The sequence below is a fragment of the Podarcis cretensis genome (genome assembly GCF_951804945.1).
Source record: "Podarcis cretensis genome assembly, chromosome: 12".
NCBI classification, from domain to species: Eukaryota; Metazoa; Chordata; class Lepidosauria; order Squamata; family Lacertidae; genus Podarcis; species Podarcis cretensis.
The window spans coordinates 1,430,126-1,451,753 of NC_137181.1; the positions used below are offsets into that span (position 1 = coordinate 1,430,126).

The following is a 21,628-nucleotide window of genomic DNA, read 5'->3' on the forward strand; positions in this document are numbered from 1 at the left end:
GACTTCCGCTTGAGGCGCCATGGAGGATGGCTGAGATGGGAGTAATCAGCCTCCCAAAATCTTCCCGGGGTACGGGAAGACACAGTCTCATCCGCAGATACCCAACAAACCAGCCCCAATTTTGTAAGGAAGGAGGGGCTGGGGGCACTGGATGGAAAGCCCCCAAGAGAGTCTGGCTCTCCTGGACGCTGTCTCTGCAAGCGAATCAAGTTCCATTTCTTAAGATGAAAAATTGGATTTAGGTTTTGGACATGCTTCGAGCGAGGAGGGAGAAATTACTCTGCCAATTAAGCCAGCCACTGAGGTGCCAATTTTTTTAAAAAAAAAAATTAAAAAAAAGACTGCGTGGAAGAAGGATTAACATCTAAGTTGGTATGTTGGAATGGAACGGAAAGGGGGTGTGTGGGTTAAGCCTCTCTTACTATTGTACTTTGCTTCAATATAATATTCGGCAACCCCCCCCCCCCGAAGTACCGTTTACATTAACCAAGCGAGCCTGGAAAGTTTTGTATTTGTTGACATAAATATGGCTCTAAAAAACTATAAACTGTGTGGAAATAACAATATTATATAATTAAGGCTTTTGATCGTTGATTTGCTTGGAAGAGGATAAAAGATTCTCCAATTTGTTGATATTAGACAGAAGCAGGATCTAATTAGCTGCTGGAGAGATGTTAAAAAACTTTGGATGGTTTCCTAGAATTTGTGTAGGAGTTGTGTCGCACTTTAATTTGGAAATCCGCCATGATGGAAGTCAAGACCGAGCTGCAGAATTACAAATAGCCAAAGGGGGAGGTGAGGCTTTAATAAGTCATTATATTTGTATTTCCAGTTTGATTTCGTAAACCTGCCCTGGAAAGGCTAATGTTTGATGCAACTGGTCTGGGAAAAATAATGAGCAGACTTTTAGACTTGATTTCATGGGAACTGAGTGAAGATGGCGGCTGAGATGCTGCAAACATATAGAGGGGAATCATAGACATAAAATCCACACAGAAACATATTATTGCTTGTTTCAACTCGCTTGTGGGAACAACTCAGAGGCCGTGAAAGAAGGAAGGTTAACAACAGAAAGAATTAGAGAAACCAGCGGAAATTACTATGAAAAGCAGTAGAGATATGAGATGATCAGAGCCCTCCGAACTTGAAGCATGGGAAGTCCTATTAAAAAAATTGTAATTTGGCACAATATTTGGATTATTTGATATGTATATGTATAATTTGGAATATTTAATGTGATTTGATTGGATTGTTAAAGTGGAAGATTGAATAAAAATGAATTTAAAAAAGAGAGAAGGCAAAAAAAAGGAAAATAGAGACACTTTGGAGGGTATGTGATCAGCCAATGTGGGTGTTACTCTGTACATGCCCTGGGGCAAAGAGTCGCTAAGTGCTGAATCATTGGAATGGGAGGGTGAAAAGAGCCAGGCTTCCTACACCTGGCAGTTCAGGGGGGTTGGAAACCAGGGGGGGGGGGGCTAGCAACATGTGGATGGCTGCAGCTTGGCAGTCCCTAACCCCAGTCAGCTAGTTGCTGCCCTGAGAAAGGAGTTGTGCTTGATGTCTCGAGGCAAAGCAAAACAGGGAGGAGGCTTTCAGGCCAAGCTTAGCCCGGCCGTGGGGCAACTGAGTGATGCCACCACTGCCCTGGGACTTCCTTGCCCTGACTTGCTGGCATTTTCCTGGCTCATCCTTCTTTGCCGTTTTGCCAGTGGCGTAGCGTGGGGGGTGCAGGGGGGGCCGGCCGCACCGGGCGCAACACCTGGGGGTTAGGGTTAGGGGGCGCAAATCCACGGGTTAGGGGGCGCAAATCCATGGGTTAGGGGGCACAAATTACTTGCCTTGCCCCGGGTGCTGACAACCCACGCTACGCCACTGCGTTTTGCAAGGATCGTTGCTCTGAGGAAGCAGCTGGGGAATGGCTGCATAGATGGGGAAGGAAGGAAAGGTGTAAGTGGTTATTTGTGTGAGAAAGTAAAACCCTCCCTGCTTTGCCTGGTCTGGCTTTTGAAAGGAGATGAAGTGAGGGGTGTCTGGGGGCATTAATAAAAAGAGGTGCCCTACTGGCCACTCTCATTCCTGCCAATTTGGGTTAAGGGTAGGGGCACTGCTGTAATCCTCCTCCTCCTCCTGCTTGACTTCTCCATGTATTTGGGCTCCTTCAGGACCTTCGCTGGCAGACTGCAGTTCCAAAAGCCTCTCTGGGGAGGGGTGTCCTTCCTGGCCAAAATGCGGGACCAGAGACAGACCCTAGAAATGGAGCAGGAAGCCCAATGGCCGGCCATTAGCTCTGCAAAACAGAGCGAAACTCAATTCAGCGCAGCAGCTGCAACCCAGGCTAAGCTTGCAGTGTTCATGCAGCCACAAGCCGTTTTTTCCTTTTTATTCCTGTCCCAGATCTCCTGAGACTTGATAGTGAGCACAAACTCAGGAAGGGAGGCTAGATTCCTGCTTGACTTGTGGTTGTAAATCGTCTCAACACCTGCCCCCTGTTCCAGCCTGGAGGGAGAGCGAGGTGAGGGGACCGATTATGCGAGAGTATCTGCTTCCCTCACAGGCAGAGACCATCACCTGCAGGTGGCCTAGTGGTTAGGATTCAGTGCTCTCACTGCCGCAGCCCAGGTTTGATTCCCAGTCAGGGAATGTAGCTCAGCTGACAGAGCAGGAGACTCTTAATCTCAGGGTTGTGGGTTTGAGTCCCACTTTGGGCAAAGGATTCCTGCATTGCAGGGGGTTGATCTAGATGACCCCCGGGATCCCTTCTAACTCTACAATTCTGTCAGACTGTGATCCTTGGTCCTGTATACCTGAAGGAGCGTCTCCACCCCCCTCGTTCTGCCCAGAAACTGAGGTCCAGCTCCAAGGGCTTTCTGGCAGTTCCCTCATTGCGAGAAGTGAGAGTAGTAGTAGTAGTAGTAGTAATAATAATAATAATAATAATAATAATAATAATAATAATAATAATTTATTTGTACCCCGCCCATCTGGCTGGGTTTCCCCAGCCACTCTAGGCAGCTTCCAACAAAGATGAAAAATACACTACAGGGAACCAGGCAGAGGGCCTTCTTGGTAGTGGCGCCCATCCTATGGAATGCCCTCCCAGCAGATGTCAAGGCAATAAACAACTATTTTACTTTTAAAAGACACCTGTTTTTAATACTTGGTTGGAAGCCACCCAGAGTGGCTGGGGAGACCCAGTCAGATGGGCAGGGCAGCTCATGGGAGGCAGAGCTGAGGGCCCCCAGCACACAAAAGTTTGGTACAGAGGGGCATGGTGTGCCTGCCATGAAACTGGTCCCAATTTCATCGAAGGCAGAGTTTCAAGACCCACAGTACAAGCCGAATGCAATTTTTCTTTCAACCCCATTTTTGTTGTTATTTTTAACAGGGCAAGGCTATCCTTGCCTACTCAGAAGTAAGTTCCACTAAGTTCCGCGGTGGTTACTCCAAGGTGGCTGCATCAAGGACTGAAACCATAGCACCAAAGTACAGAATGACGCCATAAACCTTCAGTGTTTGCACATGGATTGAAACTGGTTCTGGTTTTGGTTCTGGAGTCTGGAGGAAGAGATGGAGCATTCGGATCAAGTCTGGTTTGCAAATTGTTTATACCTCAGCACGTGCTCCTAAACAAATGAATAAAAGCCTCTGGTGCGTTCCAGATAATGGAATGTTTCCTAACGTAAAGACTTTTGTGGCTACTTAATCATTGTTCAAGGAGAGGGGCAACTTAATCCTGAGAAGTGTTCCCATAATATGAAAACAAGCCATGTCAACAATATAAACTGGTTCACAGCACAAACCCTCTGAGAAAGTCACCCCACAACTTTAAACTTCAGGATGCAAAAACTGCTGCAATCGCTCTCGGTTCTGACGTGCATCTGCATTCTCAGAAAGCTGCAGTCTCAGACTTCCACTTCGCCATTTCCTTCTTTTATTCACACATAAGGACTACCACCAAGACAAGCACAACTTGCTCAAAAAAGATGTGGGTGTTTTTTTTGTATTCTTAAGTGCTGATAGATTGTATTTAGTCACACTCAAAATATTTAAAATGCCAGCCTCTCGTACTTGCTGCTCGAAATTCACTCTAACCCTGAACACTTAAAACTGAACATGCACCCTTTTTTGGAAGGAATCATGGAATTTGTCGAGTCGGCAGAAACCCTGAAGATCATTTGGTCCAGCCCCTGCAATGCAGGAATCTCAATCCAAGCATCTCTGACAGACGGAAGGAAGGAAGGAAGGAAGGAGTGTCCACCACTTTCCATCCCACGGTTGATCAGCTCTTACTGCTAGATATTTATTTCTACATTAGGCCCACAACTGACACAGGGGGTTGTGTTTCAAAGATCACACCTAAAGCCAAAATCACATCTGGTCAGAGCCCATTGGGTTCCAGGAAGCAAGAGACTGCTGTTTGTGGCAAGGAGGTCAGTAGGAGAGGAGTCAGAGGAGACCCGTCCGCCCTCTTGCCATCTGCAACTACCCCTCACTCCCGCTAGCCTCGCACCTGCTGAGCAGGGGGTTGAACTAGATGGTCCCTTTACAATTCTATGATCTCTGCACCTGCAATCAGTCTACACCTCCTGGCTGCAGCACCAGCTGCAAAGCAGAGAGAGTGTCAGGAGTGCGTGCAGGAGCCGGGCCCTGTGGCCAATAGGACTCTGCAGGACTGGGGCCTTCCTAAGTTTGTTCTGGAGAGGCATGAGGCAGCCACACAGGTGAGGCCGATTGGTAACTCACAGCACCTGGTGGCAAGATCCGGGAAAGGGATATAAGGTCAGCATTTCCCTTCGGCTTTTTGCCACAGCAACACGCTCCCTGCCTTGCTGCGTTTGGCTCCTTGACTCCTTGATCCTCGGACCCCTGCCTTCGTAACTCCTTGCTTCTTGACCCTTGGTTTCTTGACTCCCAGCTCTCTGACCCTTGGACTCCTGGCTTCCTGACTCCTGGCTTCTGCACTCCTGTTCCTGCTCCCACCCCGCAATCTTGCCCCCAGTCCTGATGTCCCCTGCTGGGACGTGGATCACCCATGAACCGGACCGTGACAGAGAGGGCTGATGCTTTCACTTGTCGGAACTGCTTAAACTGTTATTTTAAAAAACTGAATGGGCCTTTTGTTGTTGTTTGAGGTTCTTCTTTCATATTTCACATGCACCCCACATTAAATATTCTTCACAGAATTCCTGCATGGCAGGAGGCTGGACCAGCTGAGCCTTGGGCTTCCTTACAACTTGACAATTCTGTGGTTCTAAGCAGGGCCTTTTCTTCAGCTGGAACACACCGGAACAGAGTTCCAGCACCTTTTTGGTGTGTTCCACCAGCTCTTGGGGCTGTGTGCCGGGGGGCGGGGGGCGTCACGGCATCTGGGGCTCAACAACCTTTGGGTGGGTGCTCAGCAAGTTCCACCACCTCTTTCTCTAGAAAAAAACAAAACTTGGATCCAAGTGTCCAGCAGGAACAGTCTCTGCCATTACTTGTACTTATGCCAGTTTTCCGATTCTTTGATCCATGCAAAACTTTTGTGTGGGTTTTTCAAAGTGCATCCTCTAGCAACGTCATGGAAAAGTCTTTGCCACATCTTAGAAGGAGAGCCAGACTCTGCAATTAATACAGTATTGGACCAATATCTGCCACTCTCTCTCCCGCCCTGTTCTTCAGGAGGACTTACGAGAACCAACCAACCAACCAGCCTTTATTTCTATTCTTCCTTTATAGCTCCTTTCCCTGCCCTGACCTGCCATCCCCGCCCTCCAAGCTCCCAGGCTTCTGAAATCTATTTTTAAATGGCTCCACTGATCTCTGCTAATGGCTCAGCAGCCCTGTCTTGCTACAGCTTTGGAAACAGAAGCCCCACGTTTCCACAGATGCCGCAGGAAGCGGGGAAGTGCCCAAAAGGTACACCCAGGAGAGAGGTCTGTGGAGAGGCTGCTTTATTTCCACGCAAGCTTTCAAGTGGTGAAAGGAAGCCAGATGGGGCACCCAGAGATACATCCGAACTAGCAAGTAGGGACTTGGCAGCTAGGAAAAAGGAAAATCTAATCCTTAAATTCCCTCCCCATTTGGCACTATGCTTGCCCACACCCGCAACGCCCCCCCCCCCTCGGCAACTCTCTCTTTCCCTCCTGGCCTCCGAGTAAAGGCAAAGTGGGTGTTTGAGAGTGCTCTGGACAAAAGCAAAGAGCTTCTGCAACCAGGGTGCTCAAACCAGGGTGAGCGCTGCCCTGGTTGCAGAAGCTCTGCAACCAGGAGGAAACGAGGAGCAGGTGGCGGCTCAGCCCAGAAACAGCCAAAAGCATGTTACTGGGCAGAGACAGAGACCCTGGACTCTCTGGAGTGCGAGGCTTCCCCACGGACTGATTCCTGGCTAAAACACAAACCTGCCAGATCGTAGGGTCCAGGTGCCAAGGGAAAATAATAAGTTAAATGTGTTTTTCAATCTACCTAGAAATGAGCAGGAGGGGCTCGGCCAGGGCACTATTTCACTGTAGAACAGGAGCACTATGGAAATGTTTCTGTTTCTGCCCATGGAAACAGAAGGAGATCAGCGTTTGGGTGGCAGGAGTGAGAGGGGCTTGGAGGATTCTGGTACGACATGTTAATACTGTGCCCTCTTGCGATTTCCCCAGGGCTCTGCCATAGTTGCCTTAACTGAGAAGCAGTGCCATAGCGTGGGTTGCCAGTGTCCGGGCTGTGCAGAGGGTGTGGTGGTGGGTGCGAGGGAAACAAACGGAGTACGCATGTGCATTCAACTGCCTAATGGTGCCTGCATCATCCAGGAGATCGCAGCCACAGAGATAAGAAAAGAAGAGTCATTCCGGTGTCTGGAGAGGTCACTTCCTGGTTCTCATGAAGAAGCCATTTTGAACGGACCCCAGTGGTGGAAGAACATAGCTGTGCTGAGGCAGCCCCGGGTGTCAAAATCTGCACCCCTAACCATTTTGAGCCCAGGGCAACTGCAGCCGAATGGGTTTCCCCTCTTAGCCAGCGAACCCCACCCCAAAAACTCCAGAACCCCCTTCTGATCTCACCCCAGGCCACTGGGCCAGCTGTCTGTCTACGGCAGGGTTTTTCACGAGGGAGCCCGGCTGCAGCAAGCAGACACGGTGACCTTGCAGGTTGCAGGGCCACGACGGTTCGGTTCACCTCCTCCGGTTCGTGACCCAAGAGAAGGAGAGCTTCTGTGGCCGCGGCTTCTCAGCCTGAAGGAGCCTCACGGTGCGGGGGGAGCGCCACACTTTGATGGCCCCGTCGTCGCTGGCCGTCAGCAAGAGTTCCTGTTCCACGGGGCTGAAGGCCACCGAGTTGACCACGTCGCTGTGCTGCAGCTTGGCCAAGCAGATCCCGTAGTGCCGGTCCCAGACGTAGCCGTGGTGATCCTCTGCCCCACTGTGAGGGATACGAGAGAGAACGGTTGTAACAAAGCAGGGACTTGCCTTCTGCTGCAGAGGCCGCTGCAGAAGACATCAAGATTCTAGTCCTCAGTATTATTACTAAGTGGCTGGTACCAGGTCTGGCAAATGGCCTTTTACTACAGGGGCAGGTAAATCTTTCTTGCAGTGAGGATCCACCTTGTTTTTACGGTTGCAAGGTGTTTTTAAATTGTTTTTAATAGTAGGGTAGGAGAGCTGAAAATAATGCCCATATTTTTCACATCTGGTAACCAATGCACTCCTTGGGTTTCAGATAGTACATTTTTAGATGAGTCTAAAAAGCCTAGGACATAGTATTTCACAGCCTTCCAGCAGCTGTGTAGGCTCACTGACCAGAAGTAAAGTATTTAGCATTTATTCTGCAATTGTATACTCGATTCTGACCAAAGACTCCGAGAGCAAAACATAAATCAGGAAGCTTTGTTTGTTCAGAATGAAGTATACACTTCCATAGTTAATGCTAAATACAGTCGTACCTTGGAAGTCGAATGGAATCTGTTCTGGAAGTGTGTTCGACTTCCAAAATGTTTGGAAACCAAAGCGCAGCTTCTGATTGGCTTCAGGAAGCTCCTGCAGCCAATCGAAAGCCATGGAAGCCCCGTCAGACATTCAACTTCCAAAAATAGTTTGCAAACCGAAACACTCACTTCTGGGTTTGTGGCATTCAGGAGCCAAAACATTCGACTCGCAAAGTATTCGTGAACCAAGGTACGACTGTACCTGACTTCTGGTAAATGAGGCACCAGAGCTGCTAGAGGGCTGTGAAAATTTGTGTCCTGGGCTTTTTAGATTTGTCTACTCATATACTGTACTATCTAAAACAAAAGTGGGGCATTGGTTGCCAGATGTGAAATATCTTGGCATTATTTTCCTACTCCAGTATAATGCTGTGCTCTGCTCCGGGATCTTGTGGTGAAGAGAAGGCAATCAATCAATTAATATACTAATTTAATTTATACAAGTATCTGTCCCAGATTGCAGGAAGCTCCTCCCCTCCTTTGCTCAAGAGAAGAGAAGAGAAGAGACAGCCCTTTCGGTTACTGATGTTCTCAGCCTCAAAATCTTGTGATTATGAGGACTAAATCCAACAATTCTTTCTTTCTTTAAGGCATCACCCACACAAGCTGTTGCAACGAGCTCTGTAGCTGCAGCCTGCATTGAGAGAGATGCATTGAGGGTCAGCCAAAGGCGGGTCCACCAGGCCGGGGGCTCAGATGCCAGACTGGACTTCCCCACTGCTGGTACTCGCAACGGCCTGCAGGCCACCGCAGTGAGGAAGGGCATTCAGGTTGAGGGGAGGGCGGCAGAGGGAAAGGCTGAAAGAGCAGGGAAGTGCAGTTGGGACCCCCACTCCACCCCACAGACCGAAGGACTCTGACCAGCTCCTCCTGCAGCTCACCTGGCCACAAAGTCTCTGCTGACATCCAAGAATATGAAGAAGAAGTCGTTGCTGGGAGTGTGCGCCCGGTGGCCTCGCAGGGGTCCCTGGGCCTCCGTCATGGTCTTGAGGTCCACCACGTGGAGGTCGATGTCCTCAGAGATGGGGGGCGGGTGCAAAGGGTCAGAAATGACAGAGTCCTGGGGCCAGGCCCGGCTGTTCACATACAAGTACCTGCAGGAAAGGCAGGGAGGGGGAGGAGGAGGAGGAAGAGGAGGAAGAAGAGGAAGAGGAAGAGGAAGAGGAAGAGGGAGAAGAGGAAGAGGAAGAGGAAGAAGAAGAGTTTGGATTTGATATCCCGCTTTATCACTCCCCTTCAGGAGTCTCAAAGCGGCTAACATTCTCCTTTCCCTTCCTCCCCCACAACAAACACTCTGTGAGGTGAGTGGGGCTGAGAGACTTCAGAGAAGTGTGACTGGCCCAAGGTCACCCAGCAGCTGCAGGTGGAGGAGCGGGGAAGGGAACCCGGTTCACCAGATTACGAGTCTACTGCTCTTAACCACTACACCATGCTGAAAGAGGGGTTTCAGTGGGGCTCCCCCCCCGCTTGCCTCCGCATGACCCAGGAAAGGGAGCAGTTAAGGGGAAAGAATTCCTTTCTCTGCCCCCAATCCTGAAGAGGTGCTGCTGCCAATTGGGGCAGGCGATACTAGACTAGATAGACCCCCGAAATAAGGTAGCTTCATCCATTCAGCCAAGAATAGCTAAAGCTCAGGACTGTGACCAGCACAGGCAGCGATGGAGGGGGGGCCGCTCCTTAAAGTTCTTGTCGCTCTGAAGAGGCTTCTGCACTTGACACATGGAGGCTGCCTCCCCTTGGAGACTGGGCTGTCTTTTCTGGCAAGCTGCTCCCAAGTAGATCGCCTTCCATGACTAAGAATGTAGGAAGAGCCTGCAGGATCAGGCCAAAGGGGGCCCAATCTTGTCCAGCATCCTGTTCTCACAGTGGCCAACCAGATGCCCCAGAGGGAAACCCATGAGCAGGATCCGAGCGCAAGAGTAGCCCTCTCCCCTCTTGGGGTTTCCAGGAGCTGGTCCTCAGAAGCCTCCAACAGAGCAGAGCCACTGACAGCCCTCTCCTCGTCCACCAATTTGCCTAATCCTCTCTTGAAACCAACCAGGCCGCTGGGCAACCCTGCTTCCAGTGGGAGGGAGTTGTGTGAAGAAGGGCTTCCTTCGATCTGTCCTGAATCTCCCAACCATTTAAAGGATGAGTGGATTTTCCCTTTTAAACTCCCCAAGACCACATTCTCCAGGTGTCTGTCTAAAACTCCTGGTAGAGGACAAGGATCTAGAGATCCAAATTCTGTGCATCTGCCGTAAAACTTAGGGAACAAGTTGTACTACCAAAAGGTTTTAAATGACAAGTTTAGGTTATGTTTTAGTGATCAAGATTTAATATATATTTTTAATTGCTGCTATATCTGAGTTGTCTCTGTTATACCCAATTGCAATTCAATGTATTCCTGTTGTGTTTTATTGTATATTGTATATTATTGTAAGTGAGCTGGAACTGGTCTGTGACTGTAATAATAAAATTCAATTCAATTCAATTTCCAGGGTGTGAAACAAGGCAGGGTCTTTCCCAGATACCACTGGGGACCGAACTTGACTGGGCCTTCTGGAGACAAATGGGGCTGGGGGGGGTCTTCTGCAAGAGCTAAGGGTCCATATCCACCCCACAGCCTCAGGCAAAGGGGTTTTCTCATCCCTGCCACCCAACCCGCCTTTACCTGGAGCTTCTGGGGAAGACACCTGGAGAATTCCTGCCTGCAAAAGAACCCTGCTGCCTCCTACCCTTCAGACGAGATTCCCCCCCCTCCTCCTTCCATATGGTCAGCAGCCGCCCCCCCGGCCCGCCTCCTTACCTGTGGTCAGGGGAGAGGCCCATGCCGATAATATGTCCATGGAAATCAATGACGTGGTCGAGCGAATCAAAGAACTTGTCCGAGTTTCTCTCCTCTCCAAGGACGGGGCCTGCGGTCGTCATCTGGTGAGGCGAGATCTGCTTGATCCCTGGGGGAGCACAGAGGGTGGGAGGGGGGGAAGAGGCAAGAAGATCAGGAACAACTTTCTGAGGCCAAGAGCTGCTCAATAGTGAAACGGTCTCCCTCAGAAGGTTGTGGAGGCTTTTAAGCAGAGGCTGGATGGCCATCTGCCATGGATGCTTCAGCTGAGATTCCGGCATTGCAGGGGGTTGGGCTAGATGACCCTCAGGGTCCCATCCAACTCTATGATTCTATGGAAATGTTATCAAAATAAAAAACTGACACCTGGGTCTCCACTTTTTACACCAGTGTGTCTCTGGCAGTCTTCAGTGCCTGGGGTCAGACCAGAAGGTCCTGCTTTCAGAAGGCAGGGGGTATGAAAATGACGACCGCCTTCCCTTTTTCTCCCCAGAAACTAATAATAATATAATAATTTAATCATGATAATTTATTATTTATATCCTGCTGATCTGGCTGGGTTTCTCCAGCCACCCTGGATAGCTCCCAACAGAATATTAAAAACACGATTAAACACCAAACATTAAAACCTTCCCTAAACAGGGCTGCCTTCAGATGTCTTCTAAATGTCATATAGTTGTTTATTTCCTTGACATTTGACGGGAGGGCGTTCCAAGGGCGGGTGCCACCACCGAGAAAGCCCTCTGCCTGGTTCCCTGTAACCTCACTTCTCGCAGGGAGGGAACCGCCAGAAGGCCCTCGGTGCTGGACCTCAGTGTCTGGGCAGAATGATGGGGGTGGAGACGCTCCTTCAGATATACTGGACCGAGGCCGTTTAGGGTTTTCAAGGTCAACAGCAACACTTTGAATTGTGCTTTGGAAACATGCTGGGAGCCAATGTAGGAGAGAGGCAGCCCTGAAACTTTGAGGTGCCCCTTAGCTATCACAGCTAGCAATCATTTTCAGGCGGTTTTTCACACTGCCTAATAATAATAATAATAATAATAATAATAATAATAATATAGTAATTTATTATTTATACCCCACCCATCTGGCTGGGCTTTCCCAGTCACTCTGGGCTGCTTCCAACAGAATATTAAAATATGGTAATGCATCAAACATTAAAAGCTTCCCTAAACAGGGCTGCCTGAGCCCCACACAAATACCCCCCCCCCCCCGCTTACCAATCTGGTGTGGGGAGAAGGCAAGGCAGCCGGTGGTGAAGATCAAGTATTTCTTAGTGCTCCCCTCCGTGGACAGCAGGTTGGGCTCGGGGGGCTTCGTCCTGTTCTGCGCCAGGAGCTGGGCGACTTTGGCTTCCATCTGTAGCTCTGTCATGACCGGCCGGACTCGCCCCTCGATGATGTCCGTCAGGAAGCGGCCCAGCCCGCTGCCAGCACCCGCCTGGTTCTCTGCCCCCGAGGAGCCCGGTTCTGGCACTGCCTTCTGCTTGGCCTGCTGCTGCTCCTCCGCCTGCTCTTCCTCCTCCTCGCTGTCGCTGCAGAGGTTGGGGGCCTGGCAGGGGCTCCTGGTCCCGCCCTCTAAGTGCTCCCCATGGTTCAGGAGGAGGTCAGAAGGGTCGTAGCGGCTGCAGTCTGCCACGGTCACCATCCGGATCTTGCTGGCGTTCAGGTTCTGGATCTTGAACAGCCTCTTCACCACGTTCATGTTCTCCGACTCGACGCCCTGCAAGCCCAATGATAATAATAATAATTTATTATTTGTACCCCACCTATCTGGCTGGGTTTTCCTAGCCACTCTGGGCAGCTTCCAACAAATATTAAAAATACATTAAAATGTCACACATTAAAAACTTCCCTGAACAGGACTGCCTTCAGATGTCTTCTAAATGTCAGGTTTATCTCTTTGACATCTGATGGGAGGGCGTTCTACAGGGCGAGTGCCACCACCAAGAAGGCCCTCTGCCTGGTTCCCTGTAACCTCACTTCTCACAATGAGGGAACCGCCAGAAGGCCCTTGGAGCTGGACCTCAGCGTCCGGTCAGAATGATGGGGGTGGAGACGCTCCTTCAGGTATACTGGGCCGAGGCTGTTTAGGGCTTGAAAGGTCAGCACCAACACTTTGAATTGTGCTCGGAAACGTACTGGGAGCTAATGTAGGTCTTTCAAGACCGGTGTTATGTGGTCTCGGCAGCCACTCCCAATCACCAGTCTGGCTGCTGCATTCTGGATTAGTTGTAGTTTCCAGCTTGCCTTCAAAGGGAGCCCCACATAGAGCACATTGCAGTAGTCTAAGCGAGAGATAACTAGAGCATACACCACTCTGGCAAGACAGTCCGCGGGCAGGGAGGGTCTCATCCTGCGTACCAGATGGATCTGGTAGACAGCTGCCCTGGACACAGAATTGACCTGCGCCTCCATGGACAGCTGTGAGTCCAGAATGACTTCCAGGCTGCGCACCTGGCCCTTCAGGGGCACGGTAACCCCATTCAGGACCAGGGAGTCCTCCACACTCACCTGCCCCCTCTCCCCCAAGAACAGTGATTCTGTCTTGTCAGGATTCAACCTCAATCCAAGAGGAGGCAGGTGCTGTGGGTCTCCTTCTGCTGTGACGTTTAAGGCAGCTTTACTTGGTCACGGGGGAAACCACGAATGCCCAACACACCTGTAAACCACACAGGCTTCTATGCAGGCAGCCCCTCGCTTTAGCTTTACACACACATAGAAATTAAGTCATGCTCTCAGAGCTGGGTTCCTCCTCTCCATCAGGCCTGCTCAAGCCTGAGTTTTCCCTGCCCAAACACACTTCATATTGCCAGAGCAAGCAGATCCCCTCAACGATGTCCTTTCCCGTACTCGTTTTTTGCATTTCTCTGTTGCCTATCAAAGCATGCACTCAGATTCCGAATACGGAGGGATGATGAGGAAGCCAGTTCCCTTTCCCTGCAAAAGCCAACAATCCCCGACACCAGCCGGGCAGTACGGCTGGGCAATATTTGGTTTTCTACATCGTGATGCATCACCAGCTGAACATTTCAATATACTGATATATCACAATGCCTCAAATAAGGATGGAGCTGCAGAGAGGCATTGGCTGGCTTCAGAGTTTTCCCCACATTGTGATTTTTGCATAGGACACACACACACACACACACACACACCATGCCTGGCAATATATATTGCCAGGTCAGAAATTATGAAACTGGTATCACAATATGGACTTCAAAACTGTTTTCAAATATCTCGCCCACCTGGAAGGCGTTGTTCAGCCACAGCACAGAGCAGGAGGTGTAGTTCCCCATACGGTGCAGGTTCCCAGAGATCAGGTGGGTCTCGTTCAGCCAGCAGCCAAACACGTCGTAGGGCTTGTTGCGAACCCGGGACAGGAGGGCAAAGTTTTCTGGAATGAGAAAATGCCAAGAACCGAATATGGCTTTTGTTGTTGTTGTTGTTGTTGTTGTTGTTGTTGTTGTTATTAATGACATTTAAAAACTGCCTTTTATCTTCCAAGGATCTCTAGGTGGCCACGTGGTTCTCCCCCTCCCCATTTCATCCTCACAACAACCCTGTGAGGTAGGACTGACCCCTATCAAACTGTTGCCGGTTGCTTTCTACTTCGCTCTAAGTCTCTTCCTCCACAGATAGATGTTTCGCAAGCAGCCTTAAAACTATGCCAGGGGGTGGGGGGAATCTGTGCTACAGGGAACCAGGCGGAGGGCCTTCTTGGTGGTGGCGCCTGCCCTGTGGAACGCCCTCCCATCATATGTCAAAGAGATAAACAACTACTTGACATTCAGAAGACATCTGAAGGCAGCCCTGTTCAGGGAAGTTTTTAATGTGTGACATTTTAGTGTATTTTTGGTCTTTGTTGGAAGCCGCCCAGAGTGGCTGGGGAAACCCAGCCAGATGGGCAGGGTACAAATAATAAATTATTATTATTATTATTATTATTATTATTATTATTATTATTATTATTTGTTCTGCTACTTGCAACGCCCTCCATGTCCCTGGAGTCAAGTGGGGAGGGGACCTTAGCACAGGAAGAGCGACCAGCTCCTGTGCAGCTTCTGCCACCTCTCCTCTCTGCCTTTGCTTCCTCTGCAGAGGCTGAACTACTTTCTGCACCTGGTTCCTCTTGCTTGCAAAAGCCTGTTGCCTCTTTAGCACCCAACCATTCCTTCCCCCTGTGACCAGCCCACCACCCCATTCCCCGAGCTCTGAGCCTCCCCCTTCTGTGGCTTCCCTAGGGGGTTCTCTGGCAGGTACTTCCCCCTCTGTTCCTCCTCATCCAGCCAGTCCTTGACACCAGCAGACTTTGCTAAAGGAAGGAAGGCAGCTCCCAGGAAGCTCATTCTTAAGCTTTGTGGGGTGACAAGGGAGGAACAGCAAAGCCCATTGTTTTTTACCCAGATCGATGACCGCGATCTCGCCTGAGGAAGTAGTCCGGGGCCCCACGAAGACCCCAGAGACAAGGAGGAGGGAATCGTCTGCGTTGAACTGGGAGAACTGGGTGTACTTCCAGTTGTACTTCTTCATGCTGGTGCTGTGGAGCAGGGAGAGAGGCAGGCCATTGTTCCAGATCTGCCAAGAGAAAGTAGGAAAGAGGGACAGCAAAAGGGCAGCTCTAAGTTACTAGTCCTTATCGCCGGGGAGACACACTTGGAAGAGGATGGGCGATGTCCTCTGAGAAGCTGAGGGCCCAATCTTCTGCTTCTCTCTCCTCTGAAATGTTCCACTGTGTCCCAGCGCAGCTTCCTGCTGATATACAATTTCACTTGGGTCTCTAGCTGCTGTTGGACTACAACTCCTGTCATGCGAAATAGCAGGACCAGTTGTCAGGGATGATGACAACAGCTGGAGACCCAATTTTGGGAAACCCTGGTTTAGATTTTTGTCCCTCTCATGATCAGCAAAACCCACTCCAGAAATAATGCAATACAGTCAAACATCGGTTCTTGAACGGCTCAGTTTTTGAACGCTTTGGCTCCCGAATGCCGAAAACCCAAAAGTAAATGCTCTGGTTTTCAAACAATTTTCGGAACTCGAATGTCCAACGCGGCTTCTGTTTGAGTGAAAGAAGCTTTTGCAACCAAAGGGAAGCCACGCCTTGGCTGTCAGAAGTTTTGGAAGTCGAACGGTCTTCCGGAATGGATTATGTCCAGCAGCCGAGGTTTGACTGTATAAAAGAGACCATGAACGTCGGTCTTGAGTTGGAGAATTTAGTGTCTCTATGGGAAACCACTGGAAGAGTTGCAGGAATGCAAGAAACTTCTCCCCAACAGGGGACTCAAATTCATGTCCCTGAGAGGTTATGTGTGTATTTAAAGTACAGGACACACAGTCCTGCCTTAGAATGCCCCCCCCACCCTTTCACAGAACCCTAGTGCTGGAAGGGACCCTGAGGGTCATCCAGCCCAACCCACGGCAATACCCGCCTTTCCTCCAGGAAGGTTTCGGCAGCACACATGAGGCTCCCTCGCCTGCTTATGCCATCCTCACAACAACCCTGCAAGGTAGGTGAAGCAGAAAGGATGACTGGGCCCAAATCACCCTCTTCTCTTCAGGGCTGAGGCGGGGCTCTCAAGCTGGGTCTCTCTGCTCTCAATTCCCGTCACCGACGCAGGGATCAAAACAAGCAACCTACCTTCCAGGGTTGCTGTGAGGATTACGGAGCAAAGCTTCAACTGCTTGAAACACAGTGTGTTATAGTTAGGATTCGTTCCCCCTCCGCCCTGCTTCACCTTAACGGTACAGTCCTTGGAGCAGGAGGCCAGCAGGTAGCCATTGTGGGAGAAGCTGAGGTGGAGGACTTGGTCGCTGTGCTCTGCCAACGTCTGAACTTCCACGCAGGGGATGGTGTCAGACAGCCGCTGGAACTCGCCATACCAGGAAGTGGCAGCTGCAGAGGAAAGAGGAAGAGGAGGAGGAGGGCAGCAGGACACAACACCCCTCACTGAAAATCTGAAGAAATTACCAGACCACCTCCATCAAGCCTCCTTTCCTTCAGGCACCGCCAGCCCCGGAAATGGACCAGCATTTGGCCATCATAGGAGCAACTGTTCAGAAACTGGTGTCCAGGTTTTGGTTTTCCTTCTCCCTCTCCTCCCTCTTTCCTTGTGTGCCATGACCTTGTTTTGTTTTGTGGATTGTAAGCCTGCAGGGGCAGGGACTGTCTTGTTTTGCTTGTATATGTGCTACTCTAGGAGCCTTTTCAGCAGGAGCGCCCAGCACACATGCTCTAAACCAAGGATAGGCAACCTAAGGCCCGTGGGCCAGATGTGGCCCAATCGCCTTCTCAATCCGGCTCGCGGATGGTCTAGGAATCAGCGTATTTTTACATGAGTAAAATGTTTTATTTAAAATGCATCTCTGGGTTATTTGTGGCGTCTGCCTGGTGTTTTTACATAAGTAGAATGTGTGTTTTTATTTGAAATGCATCTCTGAGTTGTTTTGGGGGCATAGGAATTCATTCATTTTTCCCCTTCAAAATAATAATCCAGCCCACCACATGGTCTGCGGGACAGTGGACCAGCCCACAGCTGAAAAAGGTTGCTGACCCCTGCTGTAAACAAATAAATGAAATCAATAAATACCCAAATAGGCAGCATTTCTACTATCCTGCATTATCCCAGCTGGCCTCTCTTTCTGCTGCGATTATCACAGAACGGTACAGTTGGAAGGGACCCCAAGGGTCATCTAGTCCAACCCCTGCAATGCAGGAATCTTTTGCCCAACGTGGGGCTCAAACCCACAACCCTGAGATTAAGAGCTGTCTGCTCTACAGGCTGAGCTATCCCAGCTGAAGATCTACAAGTGTTATTCCTTGCTTCCTCTCTCTGCCTTGAGTGCGAGATTCACTCTCCAGTCTGTTTCCAATTTTCCTCATTCGTTAGCTATAAGCCTCACCTCCAACCTGAGCTGACCCCAGCAGGGGCAACAGATTAGGGGAACAGCAATTACTCTTTTCCAGTTTTGAGGCTGACTGCTCTGCAAAGGGAGGATGTACCTGGGTGTCGTGGGACGTCCCGAGCTACTGGATAGTATCTGTAGAAAAGGTCCTTCCACAGGACTTCGTCCTGAGCCACTGCATGCCACTGCCGGCACACGAGCCCCGCTGAGAGGACATCCGAGTAGTCCAAGTACAGGAATATCTCAAAAAGGATGCTGTCAGGGAGAACCCCACTGTCCATCGTGGCATCCTGTCACTGCCAAGCGCCCTGCAAGACCAAGGGAAAGGGGGACAGGTTTAGGCAAAGGATGCTCTAGAACGGTAGGAGAAGAAGCTGCTACGACGAAAAAGAGAGACAGCGTGGTGTGGTGTTTGGACTAGGAACTTGGAAACCAGGGTTCAAATCCCTGGTCACAGTCAGTGAGAACAAGACATTGCCTGCTCCTGCAGGCTTGCGATCTTCAAGAAAGAGAGACACATGAGAGGAGAAAGGGATGAGGATGGAAGGGTGGGGGGAGCAAACTCAGGCAGCAATCTGTACAATTTCTTGTTGCCAGTGTTAGAAACTGAGATATGGAAGCCAGGAGCTAAATGGCACCTTAAACCGAGGTTATGGGAGCAACAATGGAATGTCCCATCTTTTTTATGGCAAGAATACAAAGCTGAAAATGAATGAACTGCAGCTAAAATCTTATGTTCATTTTTCACATGGGCTAGTCCTTCCCCTGCCCCACCCCCCGTAATATTCTTAAGAGGGTCTCTTCTCCCGTCTTCAGAGTAGCTGGGGTCCTCCTTTCCTCCCACTCTGCAGTCTTAATCTCAAATCTTAGGCGCCCTACTGCGCCCAGAGCTCAAAAACTGCTTGCGCTAATGAAATTCACTGTCGCAAAATGCACCTAGAACAATTGGAGTTTCGGACACTGCTTGTTGTCAAATAACTTGGGAATTTGTAGGGGGAAACCCCCTCTCCCTTCTGCTTCACACCTTGTGAGGCCTTGTCAGCATGTAACACCTCTGCTCAGAGATGTGCACCAGCTGATGATTTGCTGCTGGGCCCAGTTCAAGGTGCTACTATGAGCATATAAAGCCCTTAACAACTTGGGACCAATTTACCTAGCAGATTGTGTGTCTACTGGTGCCCACTGGCCCTCTTCAAGTGGCAGAACTGGCCCTGCGGAACAGGTCTTATGTGGCAAGAACCTGGTCGCTTAATGGAGCTCCCTGCCCCTTGGGCCCAGGCAGGTGCCAGCTGCTAAAAATATTCCCTGCTTAGATAAGCTTCACCCAGATGCTTAGGAAATCAAGGCCATTGCCATCTGCTTTAGTATTTCCACAATGGTGTGTTTTTAAAAGTAGGGTTGTGGGTTCCCCCTCTATTTTGCAGTTTTATCTTTTTTTTAAAAAAAGTAATTTTTATTTGATTTTACGAGTGCAAAATTAGAAAAATAAAAAATACATATCCACCTTTAGAGATTTCTCTCAATCTCCAGACTTCCCACCCTCCCCTCCCTGGGTCCCATTGTCAGTTCTATCTTATTTTTGCTGGTTTTCTGCAATGGAGTGGTGCGTAAATGCTAGGAAATACATAATAAATAACAAACCAGCCAAAACTGCCTCCTGCTCCCCCTATAGAGATCCTCTCCCCATTTCTCCCCCCCTTCCCAGCTCCCCTCTTGGGCCTTTTGACTGGTTTGTTCTGGTTCTCAGACCCCCCCCCCAATCCCCCAAATTGGTCCCCCTCCCCCTCCCCCCCACAGACTCCCCTCCCCCTCGCATCTCTTTGGGGACCCCTCCCCCCACGAGGCATCCCAGGCGACTCCCCCCACCCTTCCCCCCACAACAACAGACCTCCTACCAGCTGCTTCCTACATCATTTCCGGAAGGGCCCTTCCGCTTCCGGCCGCTACCGTCAGAAGCCGCCTTCCGTTCCCTGCTCTATGCTTGGCCCCTCTAGGCATCCTTGCTCTCCCTCGTCCGCCGCTCTCCCTGCGCAGGCGCGGCGGGAGAAGACGAAACCGGAGACGGCGAAGCGGGGAGCAATTCGCTGTTTGGCCACCAGAGGGAGCTCGGCCGCGGCGCCTCCTGGCGGAATATTGAGCATTGCAGAATAAAAATGTGGGTTTTTGGTTTAATAGAGAGAGAGGGAAGGAGAATTCGTGAAGATGGGTCCACATTAAAACATATTGGTCATTATGTTACTCTTATAATAATTTTAAGGTCATATATATATATATATATATATATATATATATATATATATAATAATGTTCATAAATGTACCAAGCAAGCACATACAAATATGTAAAACACATGTCCGAAACCCACAGAAAAGTCCCGAAACCATTTTCTCTCTCCCAAAATGACCTCAAATATTTCTCTGCAAGGTCGAAGGACATGGGAAATCTCCCCATTGTCTCTTTGACAAATCCTGTCTTAAGGGCACATTTAAGATATGAATAGGGTGTGAGCCTGTGACCTGCGGCCTGCGGCCTGAACGGAGAGGCCAGGATGCCCAGGGAATCCAATCAAGCAACCTAGCAGACAAGAGGAAAAAACAACGCACTCAAATTTCTGTTGTAGTCCGCCCCTCCGGTGATGTATGTATGATGTATGGAGGGGTGGTCTTGAGATCAAGGGCAGGGGATTTCAAAATGGCTATACAGTGGTACCTCGAGTTAAGTACTTAATTCGTTCCGGAGGTCCATACTTAAACTGAAACTGTTCTTAACCCGAGGTACCATTTTAGCTAATGGGGCCTCCTGCTGCCGCCGTGCCGCCGGAGCACGATTTCTGTTCTCATCCTGAAGCAAAGTTCTTAACCCGAGGTATTATTTCTGGGTTAGCGGCGGAGGCTGTAACCTGAAGCGTATGTAACCTGAAACATATGTAACCCGAGGTACCACTGTATAAGGGCAAGCACACATGGTTCGTGGTCCTCCTCCTCTCTCCTGTGTGAGAGGAGCCCCCTGTTGCAACAGTTAACAAAGATCAGGCTTCCTAGCCGCTTTGCTTCTCAATATTCTCTGGCTGGTCTCTGTTATTTTCTCCTACTGATAGAGAACCTACATAAGGACTCTATACGGCTCTTGGACACCCCATAAGGGAAAAGGAGCAGTTTTTTCTCATAACAGTTACTATTTGTGTTTATGGGATGTTTCCACAAAATGGCAGCAGTCCTTGCATACTTTTTTTTTTTAAAAAAAAGATATGCACAAGTTTTTAAAGGTTTGTTTTAGAGCTAAGGATTGTGAATTGTGAGGTAAGAAGGCCATGAGACAGAGATTAACCATGGCCAGAGAGGGAGAGAGAGTTGCCAATAGCACAAATATCCTGGCATTGGTAGACCAGTGAGCACATGCAGAGTTATTTACACTGTGCAAACCAAAGCTTGGTTCAGATTCAGAATTGAGCCTGAACTGTAACTCTGCCATTTCCCACCAGAACCTTTGTTCCACCCTGGTCATATTAAAGTCAATTGTAATAGGGGAAATGAAGTAAATCCGTTATCCCTCATGCAACAAGAAAGGAAATCGTCATGGAAAGAAATAGTAAGCTCCACGGAGCCTCCATTTCCAAAGGTACTTTACCTGTGGAGAACGGCTATTTTCTCCAAGGCAGCAACACCTGTCCAGCTGTTTCCACTGTTTGAAAAGGAAGGGAAGTTAGAGGTGGCCTCATCTAAGTAGCCCTGAAACGGAGGCATAAAACTGGGGAGGGCTGTTGCCATCTTGCCTTCCTATTGGGGTAGCCTTGGCTAAGCTGGTGCCCTCCAGATGTGCTGCCAGGGGAATGACAGGAGCTGTGGTCCAAAATAGCTGGATGAAACTGTTAGGATATAGTTCCGTTCCACCTTAAAAGGAACAGGCATGACTGTTGTGTGTCACATGCCTGTTTACTTC

General features: G+C 49.6%; 1 protein-coding gene across 2 annotated transcripts; it reads right to left on the minus strand.

The window, feature by feature from the left end:
* Positions 1-3,917: 3,917 nt before the first annotated feature.
* FBXW5 (F-box and WD repeat domain containing 5) lies at positions 3,918-19,686 on the minus strand. 2 transcript variants are annotated; one of them, XM_079946825.1, is made up of 9 exons: positions 19,578-19,686; positions 17,787-17,997; positions 16,522-16,679; positions 15,187-15,361; positions 14,032-14,180; positions 12,005-12,506; positions 10,743-10,890; positions 8,836-9,048; positions 3,918-7,392 (listed from the first exon to the last, which is right to left on the minus strand). In XM_079946825.1, the coding sequence occupies exons 2-9, from the start codon at positions 17,968-17,970 to the stop codon at positions 7,146-7,148; spliced, it is 1,776 nt and encodes a 591-aa protein (XP_079802951.1). In that variant the 5' UTR covers positions 17,971-17,997; positions 19,578-19,686; the 3' UTR covers positions 3,918-7,145. The 2 variants fall into 2 exon arrangements, with proteins under 2 accessions (XP_079802951.1, XP_079802952.1); XM_079946826.1 differs by having other exon boundaries at positions 19,585-19,607.
* Positions 19,687-21,628: the final 1,942 nt, after the last annotated feature.